This window comes from Hemicordylus capensis, chromosome 4 (genome assembly GCF_027244095.1).
Source record: "Hemicordylus capensis ecotype Gifberg chromosome 4, rHemCap1.1.pri, whole genome shotgun sequence".
NCBI classification, from domain to species: Eukaryota; Metazoa; Chordata; class Lepidosauria; order Squamata; family Cordylidae; genus Hemicordylus; species Hemicordylus capensis.
In genome coordinates, this window is record NC_069660.1 from 32,308,868 (window position 1) to 32,324,766 (window position 15,899).

At 41.6% G+C, this 15,899-nt stretch overlaps 1 protein-coding gene across 11 annotated transcripts in view; it reads left to right on the plus strand.

The window, feature by feature from the left end:
- SULF2 (sulfatase 2) overlaps positions 1 to 15,899 on the plus strand; it is a 450,340-nt gene that overhangs the window by 396,945 nt on the left and 37,496 nt on the right. For all 11 annotated transcript variants that reach the window (XM_053248097.1, XM_053248102.1, XM_053248096.1 and 8 more), the window contains one exon: positions 13,711 to 13,918. In XM_053248097.1, the coding sequence (XP_053104072.1) occupies positions 13,711 to 13,918 (208 nt within the window). The remainder of the gene's footprint in view (positions 1 to 13,710; positions 13,919 to 15,899) is intronic.

The window sequence follows — 15,899 nt, forward strand, 5'->3', positions numbered from 1 at the left end:
GGTTGCTTTGATCATTGTCCCCAGACTGTGGAACTCACTCTCGGATGAGATCCGCTTGGCTTCCTTACTCCCAGTCTTTTGGAGGTCACTGAAGACAGCCCTTTTTATTGAGACCTTTGGCCAATGAGTAGATCACCTCTGATTTCCTTTTAGTTGCTTATAGCTGTGTTTATTGATTTGAGTGTGTTTTTAATGGAATATTATCATTGTTTTATTAGTCTTATTAGTTTTGTTATTTTGAATTGTTGATCACCACCCTGGGGCCTCAGGATGAAGGTGTTACAAGGGGGTGGCACTATATAAATGTGAATAATAAATTAAATAAATACATTTCTTTGTAAATCACATGCAGATGAATGATGCTCTATCAATAAGAAACTTTTTTGAGAACTGAAGTCAGAGAGAAAAGAGCAACCTCTGAAGACAAAGTAACTTTGGAGTTCATCACTACGTAATTGTAGCCTGTGTCTCACTTAATTGGAAGAGAGAGAGAATGCTGATTGATTGCAGCCGTACAATCCTTGAGAAGGCATTTAAGAAATCTCTCTGACTATATAATTTTCTTGTAGAAGTACCTACTGGCTGATAACAATCAATAGTATTACAGGTGGCCCTCATTATCTGTGGTCCCGGCACCTGCTGTTTTGCGTATCTGCAGTTGAGTCATAGGGACCCAGTTTCTTTATTCATGGAGCAAAAATTGGGTTATTTTTGCCTATTTGCAGTTCTTGAGTGGCTGGAAATGACTTCTGATGTCATTTCCTGCTGCCATTTTGTAGTGCTGAACCATTTTGTGGCTCTTTTCTGCCCTCCTTAAAAAAACCCTCAAAAAAGAACAAAAATCTGAGGATTTGGAAGTTTGGGGAGCGTAGCTGGAGAGCAAGCTACGCTCCCCAAACTTATTTCTGTTCTCACTTACTTTTTCTTGTGACTTTCAGCACAGTGTTTAGGAACCTAACCCCCTAATCCCCATAGGGTTAAGGTCTCTTAATCTGCGGTTTCATTATCCACTTAAATAGGTGGGAATGGAACCCCCATGAATAAAAAGGGCCTCCTGCACATTCTTTTTAAACATGTGAATACTATCTATGTGCACTGCTCTTTCAAGACCTGATTCTGAAATTTTGTAAGTGCCCAGGGATTCTGTAATATTCCAGAGAACACTTCTCAACTGTCACTGATGGTTCTTATAGCCCTGATTGAACTTAATATTTGAAGTTGTTTCTTCGTTTACCCTTGCAAAGTTCCTGATTTTTGCCCTATACTTTTCTGGAAATTACCTGCAACTTTAGGCAACGGACATTTTTCAATTGCAAAGTGATTTTTTGTTATATCAAGGGCAATTTTGATCTTATCCAATTTTGAACTTATCTTATGAAAAATATGCTATCTCTACAGAACATTCTTACTGCCTGAGTGCCTTACTCAAAATATATTGAACATTTCTTAACTGATTCCCCCCCGCCCCAGTCCCCAAATAAATTATTTACAGCACTTTTGAGGTTTGGCCTTTTTGAAATGTTGTTTTTAAACACACAAAAATAATCTTCTGGCACCTTAAAGACCAAAGGATGTATTGTGGCATGAATTTTGTAGACCAGAGAGAACCCACTTTGTTGGATGTATGAAGTGTTACCCTCAGTTGGGAGGCAGACGTGTGCATGAATATACAAGTGTAGACCACAACAGTTGAAAATGGTGGGCTCAAAGGACCACAAAATGTTAAATGTCTGTGATTGTAAGTAAAGGTCAAAATGCAGGGGCAGGTCCCCCATGAGGCAAGGTGAGTCTCAGGTGGTGAGTGTGCCGTGGGATAGCAAGTGTGAGCTCCCTGTCCACCCACCCTTGGAACATGACCACTACTCTTTCGCTATGAGGACTCATTTCATTGTGTTCTGGCTTTAACTTAATGCTGGTTCCCGGTTTACCCCCCCCCCCAAAAAAAAAGCTTACTAATGAATGGGGAAGGGGACTTATTGGTGGCAGACAGCAACTCCTCCCCCTTGCACCCTTGGAGCGGGTAAGAATGAGGAGCCACTGCACAGTGGGGAACATAAACAGTAGAGGAGCTGTCCCTGCTGCTGAGTCCATCACTGGTCTCTCCTCCCACCTTCCCCATCAGCCAGTGGGTTTTCTGCCAGAGACCCTTGAGTGCTTTGGAAGGACATCCACTGGCACATACAGCGAGCAGAAGAAAGCAGCCAAGCAAGTCTCACAGAGCAGCAGTGAACAAGTCAATTGCAAGAGGGCAAGTACAGGTACTGGAGATATAGGGGTCAACTGGTCCGGCTTTCTGATGTGCCCAGTGTGTCTGACCTTTGACACTATACCTTGAACTATTTATTATTATTTATTGCATTTTATAATAATTTAATAAAATGTAATGAATGTAATTATTACATTTATAAAATGTAATTATTACAGTTATAACTAGGAGGTAGTGGGCACACAACTGGCATGCCATGCTAAAGTCTCCTGAAGTCATCATGGAAATTGGCTCCGACATCTTGGAAGACAATGGCTGTAACTAGATTTTATGCTGCAAATATGGGAATTCCAATCCTATCTTTGCCACCATTGTGCAAAGTGGGAATGGAGAAGATTTCAGAAGAGAAGCAGGGGGCAGGAAAGGGGTGTTAAATCCTCTTCTGCTCCTAAATTTCCACTTGCAATTCTGTCATGTATTGCCACATGACCTGCTCTTCAAGCCAAGCTAGTGGGAAAGGGGCTAGGGTGAGCAGTTTCTCATCAGAAGCAGACAGAGGACTTGTCAGTAAATACCTTCGTGATGAAAGAGGGGTTACACTAGACTTCCCTGGAATCTACCCTCAGTAGAGAGATTGCTCTGGTTGCAATCTAGAGCACACTGCTCCTTCAAGGTAGGCTGCCACCAGTTGAAGACTGATCTAAAGCCACTGACCTGGCTTAGACACAGTTCCAACAACCTAGAAATGTCTGGCTTGGGATTTACAGGCACTGTACAGCTGGAATCCACACAACCCAGCTCTAGACAACAATATATGATTCTGAAAACAACTCAGCAGTAGCGAATGACCTTATGAGGCATGTGGGGAAGAGTTTTGCAATTAATCCTCCAGAACCTGTTAAATCAGACTACAGCCATTTTTAACTATATGGAATTTATTATTGCACACAGAATAAGGAATTGGGTTGGGGGTGATAGGTTGAAACTGTAAGTAAAGAAAGGTACACAGGAATTCAAAAGAAAACACAAAAGCATTAATTAACTGACTAGCACTGAGTTTTACCTTAGTCTATCAGTATGCAGGTCCTTGGTCGAGAGATGGTTAATCTCTACAGCTTTTCCCATGGAAAATCAATTTGCAGATGGAAAGAGGTTAACAGGGGCCAGGCCTTCGTCCTTCTAGCTAGTTTAAAGCCACGAGGGAGGGGGTGAGCTGGGACCAGGTGACTGTGGGCATCACACCTGTCCTGTAGTTCAAAGAGTATTCCAATTTCCTCCCCACTGGGTGGTGAGTTGCAAAGTGTCCCTATCTCCTGTGTCAGATAAGATTAGGGAATTGGTGAAGGGAGGGTCTATTGTGTTGAAGTGATGCTCTCACTTCAAGATGATCCAGGTCTGCATTTGTCACAATCTCATTCCACCCAAAAACCTTGAAGAGGAGAATAAGACTCTCGGCATTCTCCATTCTGAAAAAATAAATGGCCAAGAGGAAGAGATAGAACTATCCTTGTTTCTAGAAATAATGAAGCATGCTGCCTTGAACACATGCAAATGTACTTGAAATTTGGGATCTGAGAGTATTTAAATCAGACCTGCCCTTTTTTGTTGGCTTGACCTTTTTTGCTAGTATGGGCATGAAATGACCAATCTTGATGAGTCAAAATATGCAAGGGAGGGTTCCTTTCTGCTGTTTAAATGTTATTAGCTAGAGTTTCTCCTTTCATATCAGTGTGAGTTCAAGTGATATAATTATCTTTCTGATAAATAATATTAAGTCAAACCAATTGAATGCTTTGGTGCTTAGTATATTAAAATCTAGGAGAGTTATACTGATAGATTCTCCATGATTCTTTATCTAAAGAACAGATGTGCAGTTCAATCAAATGCATGTTTACTCGGAAAGAAGTCCGACTATGTTCACTGGGACTTGCTTTCTAGTAAGTGTGTGTGAGGATTGCAGCCTAACATACTTGAATGAAACAAGCAAACTGCATCCAATAATAGAACATCCTTCTAGGAAGGTCTCAGCTATTTCTCTGTTTTGAATCCCAAGTAATGAGTTTCAGTTAACATCTGTAATTGCTGCAGTTGCAGGAAAGCTCAGAAGGGCAATAATGCAAAACCACTTGGTGTGGCACCAGGGATTTGAAAGGAGGTCAAGGCTTCTCAGTACAAAGACAAAATCTGGTATTTTAGAATGTTAAAGGTAAAGATATTGCTAAAAAATGAGATGACATAATTGCATGTGAGCATTATAGAAAGAGCAGGTTCATCCTACTATATTCTGAAAGTGGTGATTTATTGAAACATATTGAATAAATTAAACATGAACATTATAGAAATACAGGAAGCTGCCTTATACTGAGTCAGACCATTGGTTCATCTAGCTCAGTATTGTCTACACAGACTGGCAGTAGCTTCTCCAAGTTTGCAGGGAGGAGTCTCTCCCAGCCCTATCTTGGAGATGCCAGGGAGGGAACTTGGAACCCTCTGCAAGCATGTAGATGCTCTTCCTAGAGCAGCCCCATCCCCTGAGGGGAATATCTTACAGTGCTCACACATGTATTATTTATTTATCATATTTTTGTACCGCCTGATATGTAAATCTCTAGGTGGTGAACAAATCCCAGCATTAAAATCACAGGTTAACATACATAAAACACAATAAAAAACAATATAAAACAAATTATTGAAATTCTAATTAAAAGCTTGCGAGAACAGGAGAGTCTTGAGGGTCTTCCTGAAAACAAATAAACAGAGAAGATGCTCTTATTTCATCAGGGAGCATATTCCAAAGCCCTGGGGCAGCCACAGAGAAAGCCCGGTCCTGAGTCGCCACCAGATGAGCTGGTGGTAACTGTAACCGAGCCTCCCTAGAAGATCGTAAAAGGCGGAAGAGTTCATGACAAAGGAGGTGCTCTCTTAAATAGCCTGGTCCCAAGCCGTTAAGGGCTTCATAGGTAAGAACCAGCACTTCGTATTTCACCCAGAAACAAAATGGCAGCCAGTGCAGTTCTTCCAAAACCAGAGTTATATGGTCCCTTCGTGTTGTCCCAGAGACCAATCTGGCTGCCGCATTCTGTACCAATTGTAGTTTCCAGACTACGTACAAAGGCAGCCCCATGTAGAGTGCATTACAGTAGTCAGGTCTGGAGGTAACCAGCATATGTACCACAGTTTTAAGATCATTCACCTCTAGAAATGAACATAGCTGATATATCAGCCAAAGCTGATAAAAAGCACTCCTGGCCGCTGCCTCAACCTGAGAAACCAGGGAGAGCTTTGGGTCCCGGAGCAAGCTACATACCTAATCTAGAACAGTCAGATCTAAACCATCTCCAAGGCCCTGACCCCTCACAGTAGGTTCTTCCATCTTATTTGGATTCAACTTCAGTTTGTTATCCCTCATCCAGCCCATTACCGCCTCCAGGCAGGCATTATGGGAAGATATGCCATTTCCTGATGAAGGCGACATGGAGAAGTAAATCTGGGTGTCGTCAACATATTGATAACACCCCACACCAAACCTTCTGATGATCTCTCCCAGTGGTTTCATGTAGATATTAAAGAGCATTGGAGACAGTATGGAGCCTTGTGGAACTCCATACTTCAGTTCTCGCTTTGCAGAGCGACAGTCTCCAAGCGACACCATCTGGAATCTACCAGAGAGGTAGAAGTGGAACCACCATACAACAGTGCCACCCAATCCCACACTTCTCAGGCAGTCCAGAAGGATACATGGTCGATGGTATCAAAAGCCTCATAGAGACCCAAGAGGATCAGCAGAGTTACACTCCCTCTGTCGATAACCAGTTGGAGATCATCCATCAGGCCAACCAAGGCAGTCTCAACCCTATAGACCACACAAAAGCCAGTTTGAAATGGGTCTAGATAATCTGCATCATCCAAAACTTCTCATCCTGGAGCCGAGAAGCCATCACCTGCTCAATCACCTTGCCCAACCATGGAAGATTAGAAACAAGTCTGTAATTAGCTAACTCCAAGGGATCCGATGCAGGTTTCTTCAAAAGTGGTCTAATAATAGCCTCATTAAGGCAAGTGGGAGGGGGTATATACTAGCCCCCTCACAACCCTAGACAACTCAGCTGGACATGAGTTTGCAGAAGCAATGAGAACAGAAAAGAACTGCTTCTTTGCCGTCTGCACTGCCAGGGCATAGATCTTCAAATGTGCTCTGAGTTGTACCCGATCAGACTCGTGCCGAATCTTCCTCCACTTGCGCTCTAGTCGTCTACCTCACCGCTTCAGTTCCCATAACTCATCTGCATATACCACATGGCTGCCTTTAGAGCAGGTCGGAGAGGATGCTTAGGAGTGATTGTGTCTTCTGCTCATTATTACTGCTCATTATCATGGAGTTCATTATTCCATGTTTGCACCAGAGCATTTTGCACCAGAGCATCAACAGAATCACTAGCAGAGCCAACCCTAAACCCTTCCAAGGCTTCTTGGAATCCTATTGGATCCAATAACCTCCTCAGGCAGATAACCTAATAGGTCCTTCACCCCTGCAGAGGTGGGTCGAGGCTGTAAGTTTTACCTTAACCAGATGGTGATCCATCCATGCCAATGGGAGATCAGGGGTCCCCACCCATGGAACACCACCCTGATCAGAGCAAAAGACCAAATCAAGCGTGTGACCATCATGTGTCGGTCTAGAGACCAGTTGGGATAGTCTCACAATAATCATGGCTGCTATGAACTCTTGAGCTGCTCCAGACAACCCAGCCCCAAAATGAACATTGAAGACCCCCACCAACAACAACCTGGGCCACTCCAATGACAACTCAGCAGCCAGGTCCATCAGTTCAATTAGTGACTCAACTCGGATGATCAGGGTGATCGGTATACCAACAGAAGTCCCAATTTGACCCTGGTCCCTAGACTTAGGTACACGCATTCAATATAGGCCAAATCTCTGACAGGGATCCTGGTAAGGGCAATGGTATTCTTATAGACCACCGCTATTCCACCTCCCCTTCCACATCCTCTCATCTGGTCCACCATGGAGTAACCCTCTGAGAGAATCTGGGACCAGACTAGACCACTAGCCTCTCCTGACCAGGTCTCTGTGATACATACCAAATCAGCTCCTTCATCCATGATTAAGTCATCCGTTACTTCAGATTTATCGTGAACCAACCTGGCATTACAGGGTAATAAAGTGAGGTTCTGTGGGTGGTTGGCATTGCTCTCCAAGGTCAAAGAGGTGGTGGGTCTGTCAGAAGGGGCAATAGCCATTACATTTCTAAATTCCCTTCCCCTTTAATGACCCACTGGCCTACCAAAGCCATATCTTCATTGATTACCCACCACCACTGGTATAGCTGCCTCGTGGTCATCCCCCACCTCCCCATCTCTGTTCAACCCAAGACACATACCTGTATCAAGCCTAACTAAAAATTAAGCAACAATGAAGTAGGCAGGATTCTTCTTTCCAATGATCCAAAACAATAAGTTGGCCCCAGCCCTCAGGCCCACTCCCGAAGGCCGCCACCAAAGGCATGCCCCCTTTGGCATCCGGCTTCAGCGGCCACCTGCAACATCAGAGTGAGGGAGGGCCAGCTCTGCAAACTTGCCAGCCCAGGCAGGCCAGGGAACTTCTGCTGTTAAAAGAACAGAGCTCAGCCTCCTAACTAGCCTTCTACTCTCAGTGTACTCCCCCATTCAAATGCAAACCAGGGTAGTCCTTGCTTAGCAAAGGGAACAATTCATGCTTGCTACCACAAGACCAGTTACCACAAAACCATCTCAATAAGAGGTACAATGTGTAATATTAAAGCACCACCAAAATTCTGTCTTCCAATACAAGACGGTTTTAAAATACTTTATTAATTTTTAGCAAAGCGTGCATAACATTGATCAGGTGTTCTGAGGTATATAAACCATACAAGTTTAAGTTAGACCTAACCAACTCTTGGATGTTGTCATGTGCTAACTTTGGTCATGCTGAGGTTCCATTCACCTGTGTTCAGAATGCTGTTACCACCAGTACAATACAAATGTGCCAGTTTCTCCCTCCTCCCCACCCCCGAAATAAAAGGAATGAATTGAAGTATTCAGTATACCATTGAAGTATAATATTGTCTCCGATGTTGTTTAGATCTACATGAAACCACTGGGAGAGATCATCAGGAGATTGGTGCAGGGTGTTATCAATATGCTGATGACACCCTAATCTATTTCTCCATGTCGACATCATCAGGAGAAGGCATAACCTCCCTAACGCCTGCCTGGAGGCAGTAATGGGCTGGATGAGGGATAACAAACTGAGGCTCAATCCAAATAAGATGGAGGTACTCATTATGCGGGGTCAAAACTCAGGAGACGATTTTGATCTGCCAGTTCTGGATGGGGTCATGCTCCCCCGGAATGAACAGGTGTGCAGTCTGGGGGTTCTTTTGGATCCAAACCTCTCTCTGGTGTTCCAGGTTGAAGCGGTGGCCAGAGATGCTTTTTCTCAGCTTCAGCTGATACACCAGCTGCGTCCGTTTCTTGAGATGAACAAAACAGTGGTATATCTGCTGGTAACCTCTAGGCTAGATTACGGCAATGCGCTCTGTGCGGGGCTGCCTTTGTACATAGTCTGGAAACTGCAGTTGGTTCAGAACGCAGCAGCCAGGTTGGTCTCTGGGTCATCTAGAAGAGACCATATTACTCTTGTGCTGAAGGAATTGCAGTGGCTGCCGATACGTTTCCGGGCAAAATACAAGGTGCTGATCCTAAATAAAGTAAATATACTATAAAGCCCTAAACAGCTTAGGCCCTGGGTATTCAAGAGAATGTCTTCTTCACCATGAGCCCCACCGCCTGCTAAGATCGTCTGGAGAGGTTTGCCTGCAGCTGCCACCAACTCATCTGGCGGCTACTCGGGAACGGGCCCTCTCCGTTGCAGCCCCTGAACTGTGGAATGCGCTCCCTGTTGAAATAAGAGCCTCCCCATCTCTGGCAACTTTTAAAAAGGCATTGAAGACACACTTATTCACCCAGGCTTTTAATTAGATTTATAGTTTTAAATCATGTTAATACTGGATTTTAAATGTTTTTAATCGTTAAAATGATTTTAATTGTTAATTGATTTAATGTTTTAAATGATTTTAATTGTAAACCACCCAGAGACACAAATTTTGGGCAGTATAGAAATGTTTTAAATAAATAAATAAAATAATACAGTGGCTGGCACTGGCTGGCTTCTCATGTAACGTGCCAACTAGATATGGGAGAGTTACTGGTTGACTCCAGGCACATGCTCCTGCTACTATCACTGGGGATGGGGGGGGCGCTAACATCTGAAGCCACCAGTGTTGGGCAGAGAACGTTGGTTACCTACCTGAGCCTGACTTCATCATCCCAACTTCAAATGTTGATTTCAGGTGTTGGGCTGAGGTAGGTAACCAACACTGTCAACCCAACATTCGGCTGCTTCAGATGTCACAAAAACTGCTGCAGTAACAGAAGTACAAGTACTAGTGGCTCTCCTGTACATATTTGCTGTGTTAGATGTGAAGCCACCCACTGTAAAGCTTTGCATGTGCAGCCAAAGGATGCATGCCCGCAGCAGCTGCATGCTCAGGCATGGTGGGGAGACAATCTTCTCTTTCTCTGGAAATATTCTGTGCAACTGTAATTGTGTCTGAGGCCTGCATGACCCTCAGGGATATAAATGCAGTGTGCACAGAGACAAAATAGCTTCCCCCCCGCCCTTTAGTTTGTGCGGACATGAATCCTTTGGCTTCACGTGCATAGCATTAGGATATCAGCCAATAGGTTAAAATTAACATTTTCAAGGGTGTCCGGATTTTAGCCAGATGGTTCCAAAACAGCTACTGCCTTTTCCCATTTTTGCACAACTAGAATTCTAGTTGCCATTAGTAGGATAAAAGTTAATTGCTGTTTGAGTACACATTTCTTCCAGGTACCCAACAGGAGAGCAGTCAAGTCACTAATGCCAGAAATTACATTAATAATACTTTCGCAGAAACATTTTAATTAGGGAGCATTAGCAGCAGATGCAACTTTCTGTAGTGTGTTGGATTCTTTGAGTTACCCTTTTTATTATACTACCTCCATTGATTTGCTTAAATGAGTCTGTTTTATTAAAATGGGGGAAGGGAACCCTTAAATGCACTTAAGAGGAGCAAAGGTTCTTGAATCTAATAATGGTAGCAAATTACTAAAAATAAAAAGAAAGCTTTAGTGTTTAAAGATGAATGAGGGTAGTAATATAGGATTCTGGGGAGGGGTTGGGCATGCAAATTGATTGATCTTTATACGATATGATATGATGAATACCGCTTTTCAACAAAAGTTCCTAATAAGTAAATAAAATGGCTCCCCTATCCCCAAAGGGCTCACAATCTAAATTCATAGGCAAATTATTTCTTACTGTTTGGGATAGTCGTCTGGATATCCTCTTGACTGCATGTATCTGAACTTTATTTGTACTAAAACTACTTTAGCAGAACTGAAAGCATGAATTGATTAATCACTGAAATGAACCAATTGACATATTCTAATTTATGAGTTCAAGCCATCTGGCCTTTTCCTTTGCCCTTATCAAGACCTTTGCCCTTGTCAGGACCCAACGGACCACTTCTTTTTTGTTTTATGCTATCCTGGTTACTGGAGGCATCAAAGCGCAAGCATAGATGTTGCTATGCTACACGTTGCTATTGCGATACCAAAGGAAATATGCTAGCTATGTAATTTCCTTAAACTATGGACAAATTGATTGAATCCTCTGATTTACAGTAGGATTTCCTTTTGAGCATTTCAGTTATTTTATCTACTTCTTATATGCTTAAATTGACTAAGGGACTACTTAATGCTTAATCTGAATAGGTTTTGGTATATCTTCATTTCAGTTAGGGAAATCTCCCAAAGAAAATACTAGCTGATTGTGAGGAGGTAAATTACTTGAAGTAATCCCATTGAAATTAAGAGGAAAAGTTAGGCATAGCCATTTATTCATCTAAGTTTTTAATTAGAGTTGTAAATTGTAATTTTTTGTTAGAACATTTTTAATGTTTATGTTTTGTTTGTTGTAAACTGCCCAGAGATGTGAGTTTGGCTGAGTATACAAATACAATCAATCAATCAATCAATCAATAACTTGTCCTTGAAATTTCAGTGGGACTGCTCATATCAGCCATCATGTGTATATGTGTGGAGATTAGTTTCCCAAGCTAAAATATTGAGCATACTGTATGTCTTCTTTTTCTTGTTTTCTGCCTAGTTGTCAGGCAAATTTAACTAGAAATTTCTTGACTTTTGCTTCTCAAGTGCAGACATACTTACTTGCTCTTTGCCCCTCTCCCATTCCCCACCAAGGTTGAAGATAGAAGGATAGAGATTAGATGGAAGGGAAAGAACTAGATAATGCCATTTCTGCTTCTTATATCTCCCCCGCCAATATTTTTCCAGTATTTGGGAATGGGGCCATAATTTAGTGGTAAAGCATCTGACAAGTTCACTCCCTGGCATCTCCAAGTAGGGCTGGGAAAGACTCCTGCCTAAAACCTTGGAGTGCCACTGTCAGTCTGACTCAATATAAGGCATGTTCCACTAATGGACATAAATTTGGTGCATCTTGCCTATGTACCATGTCTTCCTCAGACTACAACCCTGGTTTGTTCCCTGTAATTCAAAGAAAGCTGTGTTTGGCTAGTATTCATCAACAACTCTAAGTGCTTTTATTTTATTTTATTTTCATCAAACCTATTTAGTAGTGGGCAGAATAAATGAAGTTCAAGTCCCCTTATTGGTATTCTGCCATGTTCTGATTCTTTACATGGAAACACATGGTACTACTGGTGTACATATTTACTGGCTTTAAACTTTTGGAACAGATGGGATACTAAACGATATACATAAATAAAATGAACATTATTGACCTCCTCCTCTAGAGCTGACTCTTCAAGATTACCTTGGTTCCCATGGACAAGACTATTCACAGTCCACAGTCCTTCAAAAAATTTTCTTGCAGACTGGATGTACAATACTTGAGCTTGGTCTTCCAAATGGTTTAGGCATATGTTCTGATTCATTACTTAAATCAGAGGAACACCTAAAATGTACATTTGGGAAGAGCCAAGCTGTTGCTGCCATTTCTCATAGATGCTTGTATGAATTCTATGCACATAGGTATTCATTCCTTCATAGCCAAATTCATGATGGCTTTGTGAGCTAAAGACTTGACTGATGTGATGGACTTTTCTTTGAAGATGATTTAATAGCAGTAGCTGGTGCAGAATGAAGCCACTTGCCTCTTGAAAGGAGTGGACCATCACGAACCTGTTATACAAGGGTTCATAGTGTGCAATGTTTTCACTGCAATGTTCTGTTCACCACTTGGCTATAAAGACCTAAGTAGTTTGGAGTGTGTGTGTGCGTGTGCGTGCACGTACCTGCCTTGGAAAAGGGCTTCCTCCCATGTCCTATATTCCAAACTATTCTCAAATCTTACTCATCGTGTTTGGTGCCAAGTACCAGTAGTACAATATCTCGTAGTCATTTCCTTTTTGATTTATACAAATGAACTTTTATGTTCCACCTAAAAAGTCAGTATCATTCCAGGATCATTGAGCCCAGCATAACTTATCATGATGTTTTGAAACTGTTCTGTAAATCCTTTGTTACAATTAGTTGGTAGAGTTTTGGTAACAATCCTTTTGATCTTTCTAGAATACATTTTGAGATAAATCTTCCTAAAGTATTCCTAATTGCATTAATGTAGTTTCTCAGTATTGGAATAATTGTGGGGCTTCAAGATTAAAGCCTCTTAAGTCCATCAAAGCACTTAACATGTTCATCTTTCAAAAGACCTTAATATCTTACCACCACATACCTAATCAATATTGAAGCCTCATTTGCTATTTTGAACTTTTCATTAAAAATAAAGGTGGTCAATGGGAATATTGAGCAACTTTGTGTCCCAGAATTGCCTTGTTAGTGAAATTAAGCAATTTTCATATGTCACAATGTTACTTGTATTGAAACTCCCTGCATGTGACCAGGCAAATGATCGAGAGTTGTAGCTGTCTTCATCTAAAAGGTGTTATGGGTTAGCAAACAAAAAATAAAATACGTCCAGACCAGCTTCAGTTTCATTGCTTCATACTGTTCAACTAAGTCCAGACACTGGGCTATCTTTTGTTTGGAGATCTTTGCAAAATTAATGAAAGTGTTCCAGGATTTTTGCTAAATAAAGTTTACTTGCATTTTTGGTCAAGTTTTGTTTTGGAATGTATATTGGTACATTTTCCAATATAAACAAGAATTTGGGTAAAATGTTTCTTTCTAGAACAGCAACTTTGCCAAACCAAAAAAAGTTCGAGATTTTATCTATAACTATAAATGATCTTGTCATAACACTATAAATGATCTTGTCATAACACTATAACACTAGGATTATAAAGGTTGCATAGAAAAGGAGTTTCTATAATGCCATTTCTGGAGCAGTATCTCCCTTTTTTAACTTTCAGAAATGGCAGTGTGTGGAAGATGCCAGTGGGAAGCTCAAGCTGCACAAGTGCAAAAGGATGGCCAGCCTCACCGCTCCAGGCAGCAGCAAAGGGATCTCCAACCTCATGCCCAAATACTACAGCAGAAATAGTGAGGATTGCAACTGTGAGGAGAACGAATACAAGTTAAGCCTCATGGGGCGGCGGAAGAAGCTCTTCTCCAAGAAGAGTAAGTAAGCCCTCCATTTCCTTGTGCCTTTTTCCATGATGGAAAGTTGGATAATTAGACCATATACTTCAAATATCAGTGCTGATCTTGCTCAACCTCAGGGCAGTATTTATATGTATTTGATGCAAGTATGCATTCATGTAAGATATTGGTATCCATCAAACTTTTGTTCAAAGGTGATGTAAAATCAAAAATAAATACAAAAGCACAATCGAAAAACTATGAAGTGATATAGGATAGCTTCTAAGTATGCTGTGTACCTTTAAAAAAAAAAAGCAGATTTCAGGATTTATTAGAAGTGCTATGTGAGTTCTGGGCTAGGTTGAGCACAGCTGAGTGCACACCCAAATGGCAGCTATGCTTGTTTCAGGTTCAGTACCATGGCACCTGAAGTGGCACAGCAGGGGAATGCTTGACTGACAAGCAGAAGGTTGACAGTTTGAATCCCCGCTGGTACTATATCGGGCAGCAGTGATATAGGAAGATGCTGAAAGGCATCATCTCATACTGTGCGGGAGGAGGCAATGGTAAACCCCTCCTGTATTCTACCAAAGAAAACCACAGGGCTCTGTGGGCACCAGGAGTGGAAATTGACTTGATGGCATACTTTACCTTTACCATGGCATACCATAGCATAGGAAAGAGACATAAGTTTGGGGCGGTGTACAAATATAATAATAAATGATAGTATAATAAATATGACCAGATGTGCAAAAAGTACCCCAAGAATGGTGAGTACCTCTTAATCCCCCAGTCTCCTAAAATTTCATTCTTACAAGTATGATGTTGAAGAAGAATATTTATATATAACGCTTTTCAACAAAAGTGTTCAAAGTAGTTTAATTTAAAAAATCAATGTAAATTAATAAGATGGTTCCCTGTCCCAAAAGGGCTCACAATCTAAAAGGAACTATGAGGTAAATAAAGTTGTGCCATCAAATTGGTGTTGATTCCTGGCGACCACAGAGCCATGTCGTTTTCTTTGGTAGAATACAAGAACGGTTTACTATTGCCATCTCCCGCACAGTATGAGATGATGCCTTTCTGCATCTTCCTGTATTGCTGCTGCCTGATATAGGTACCACCGGGGATTCAAACCGGCAACCTCTTGCTCCTTAGGCAAGTTACTTCCTCACTGTACCAGAGGTGGACATTAGCAATAACCACTGGAGGAATGATGTGCTGGGGTTGGATAAGGACAGTTGCTCCCCACCCTGCTAAATATAAGAGAGTCACCATTTTGATTGCCGCTTTGCTCACTAGGAGTCCACCATTGTTAATGTACAGGCTATTCTCCTCTTGTAAAAGCAGCTTTCCTTAGGATAGCACAATCGTTTCTTAAAAATAGCCATCCAGATGTGCATCAAAGAGGTAAAACTGACAGCCTCCACTGTTCCCTTTCAGAGGCCCCAAATGCTGCCCTGCGTTTAGAGTTTGAACGACTCTCAGGATATTGCCACATTAATTTCCTCTTAACAAGGATGTGTATACTTTCTGTTCCCATTTCTGCTTGCATGTTACGCTTTCCTCTCATGTTCAACCAGAGGTGCCAAGGTTGACTTTTAAGCAAACTTGCCTCCAAAGCAGTTTGGCAAACGCCAAGAACTTTGACACATAGCTTTTTCCATAGGTTCTGCTTTTAAACTTGAATCAAGTTAATATCTATATTTGAGGTTCATCGTCTAATTATAAATTAAAAGAGCCAAGCAGTAGCTCAGAATTATTATTCGTCTGTAAAGTTTCTTTCGTCTCGCTCTACAAATGCAGAGCCTTAATTATTTAGCAAATTAGGCTTTCTCGGTAATGACCTGGCACAAGCTTCAAACAGGGAGTTTAAATTGATTTTCTTCCTTTATATTTGCCTTGCAAGCTGATTAGTAACTACTAAGCTAATTTTTGGGTGAATAAAATTATTGGTTTTCAGGTGAAATTACCCAGCTACTCTTGCTGTTTAAAATATATGGCACAACAGATAATCTTT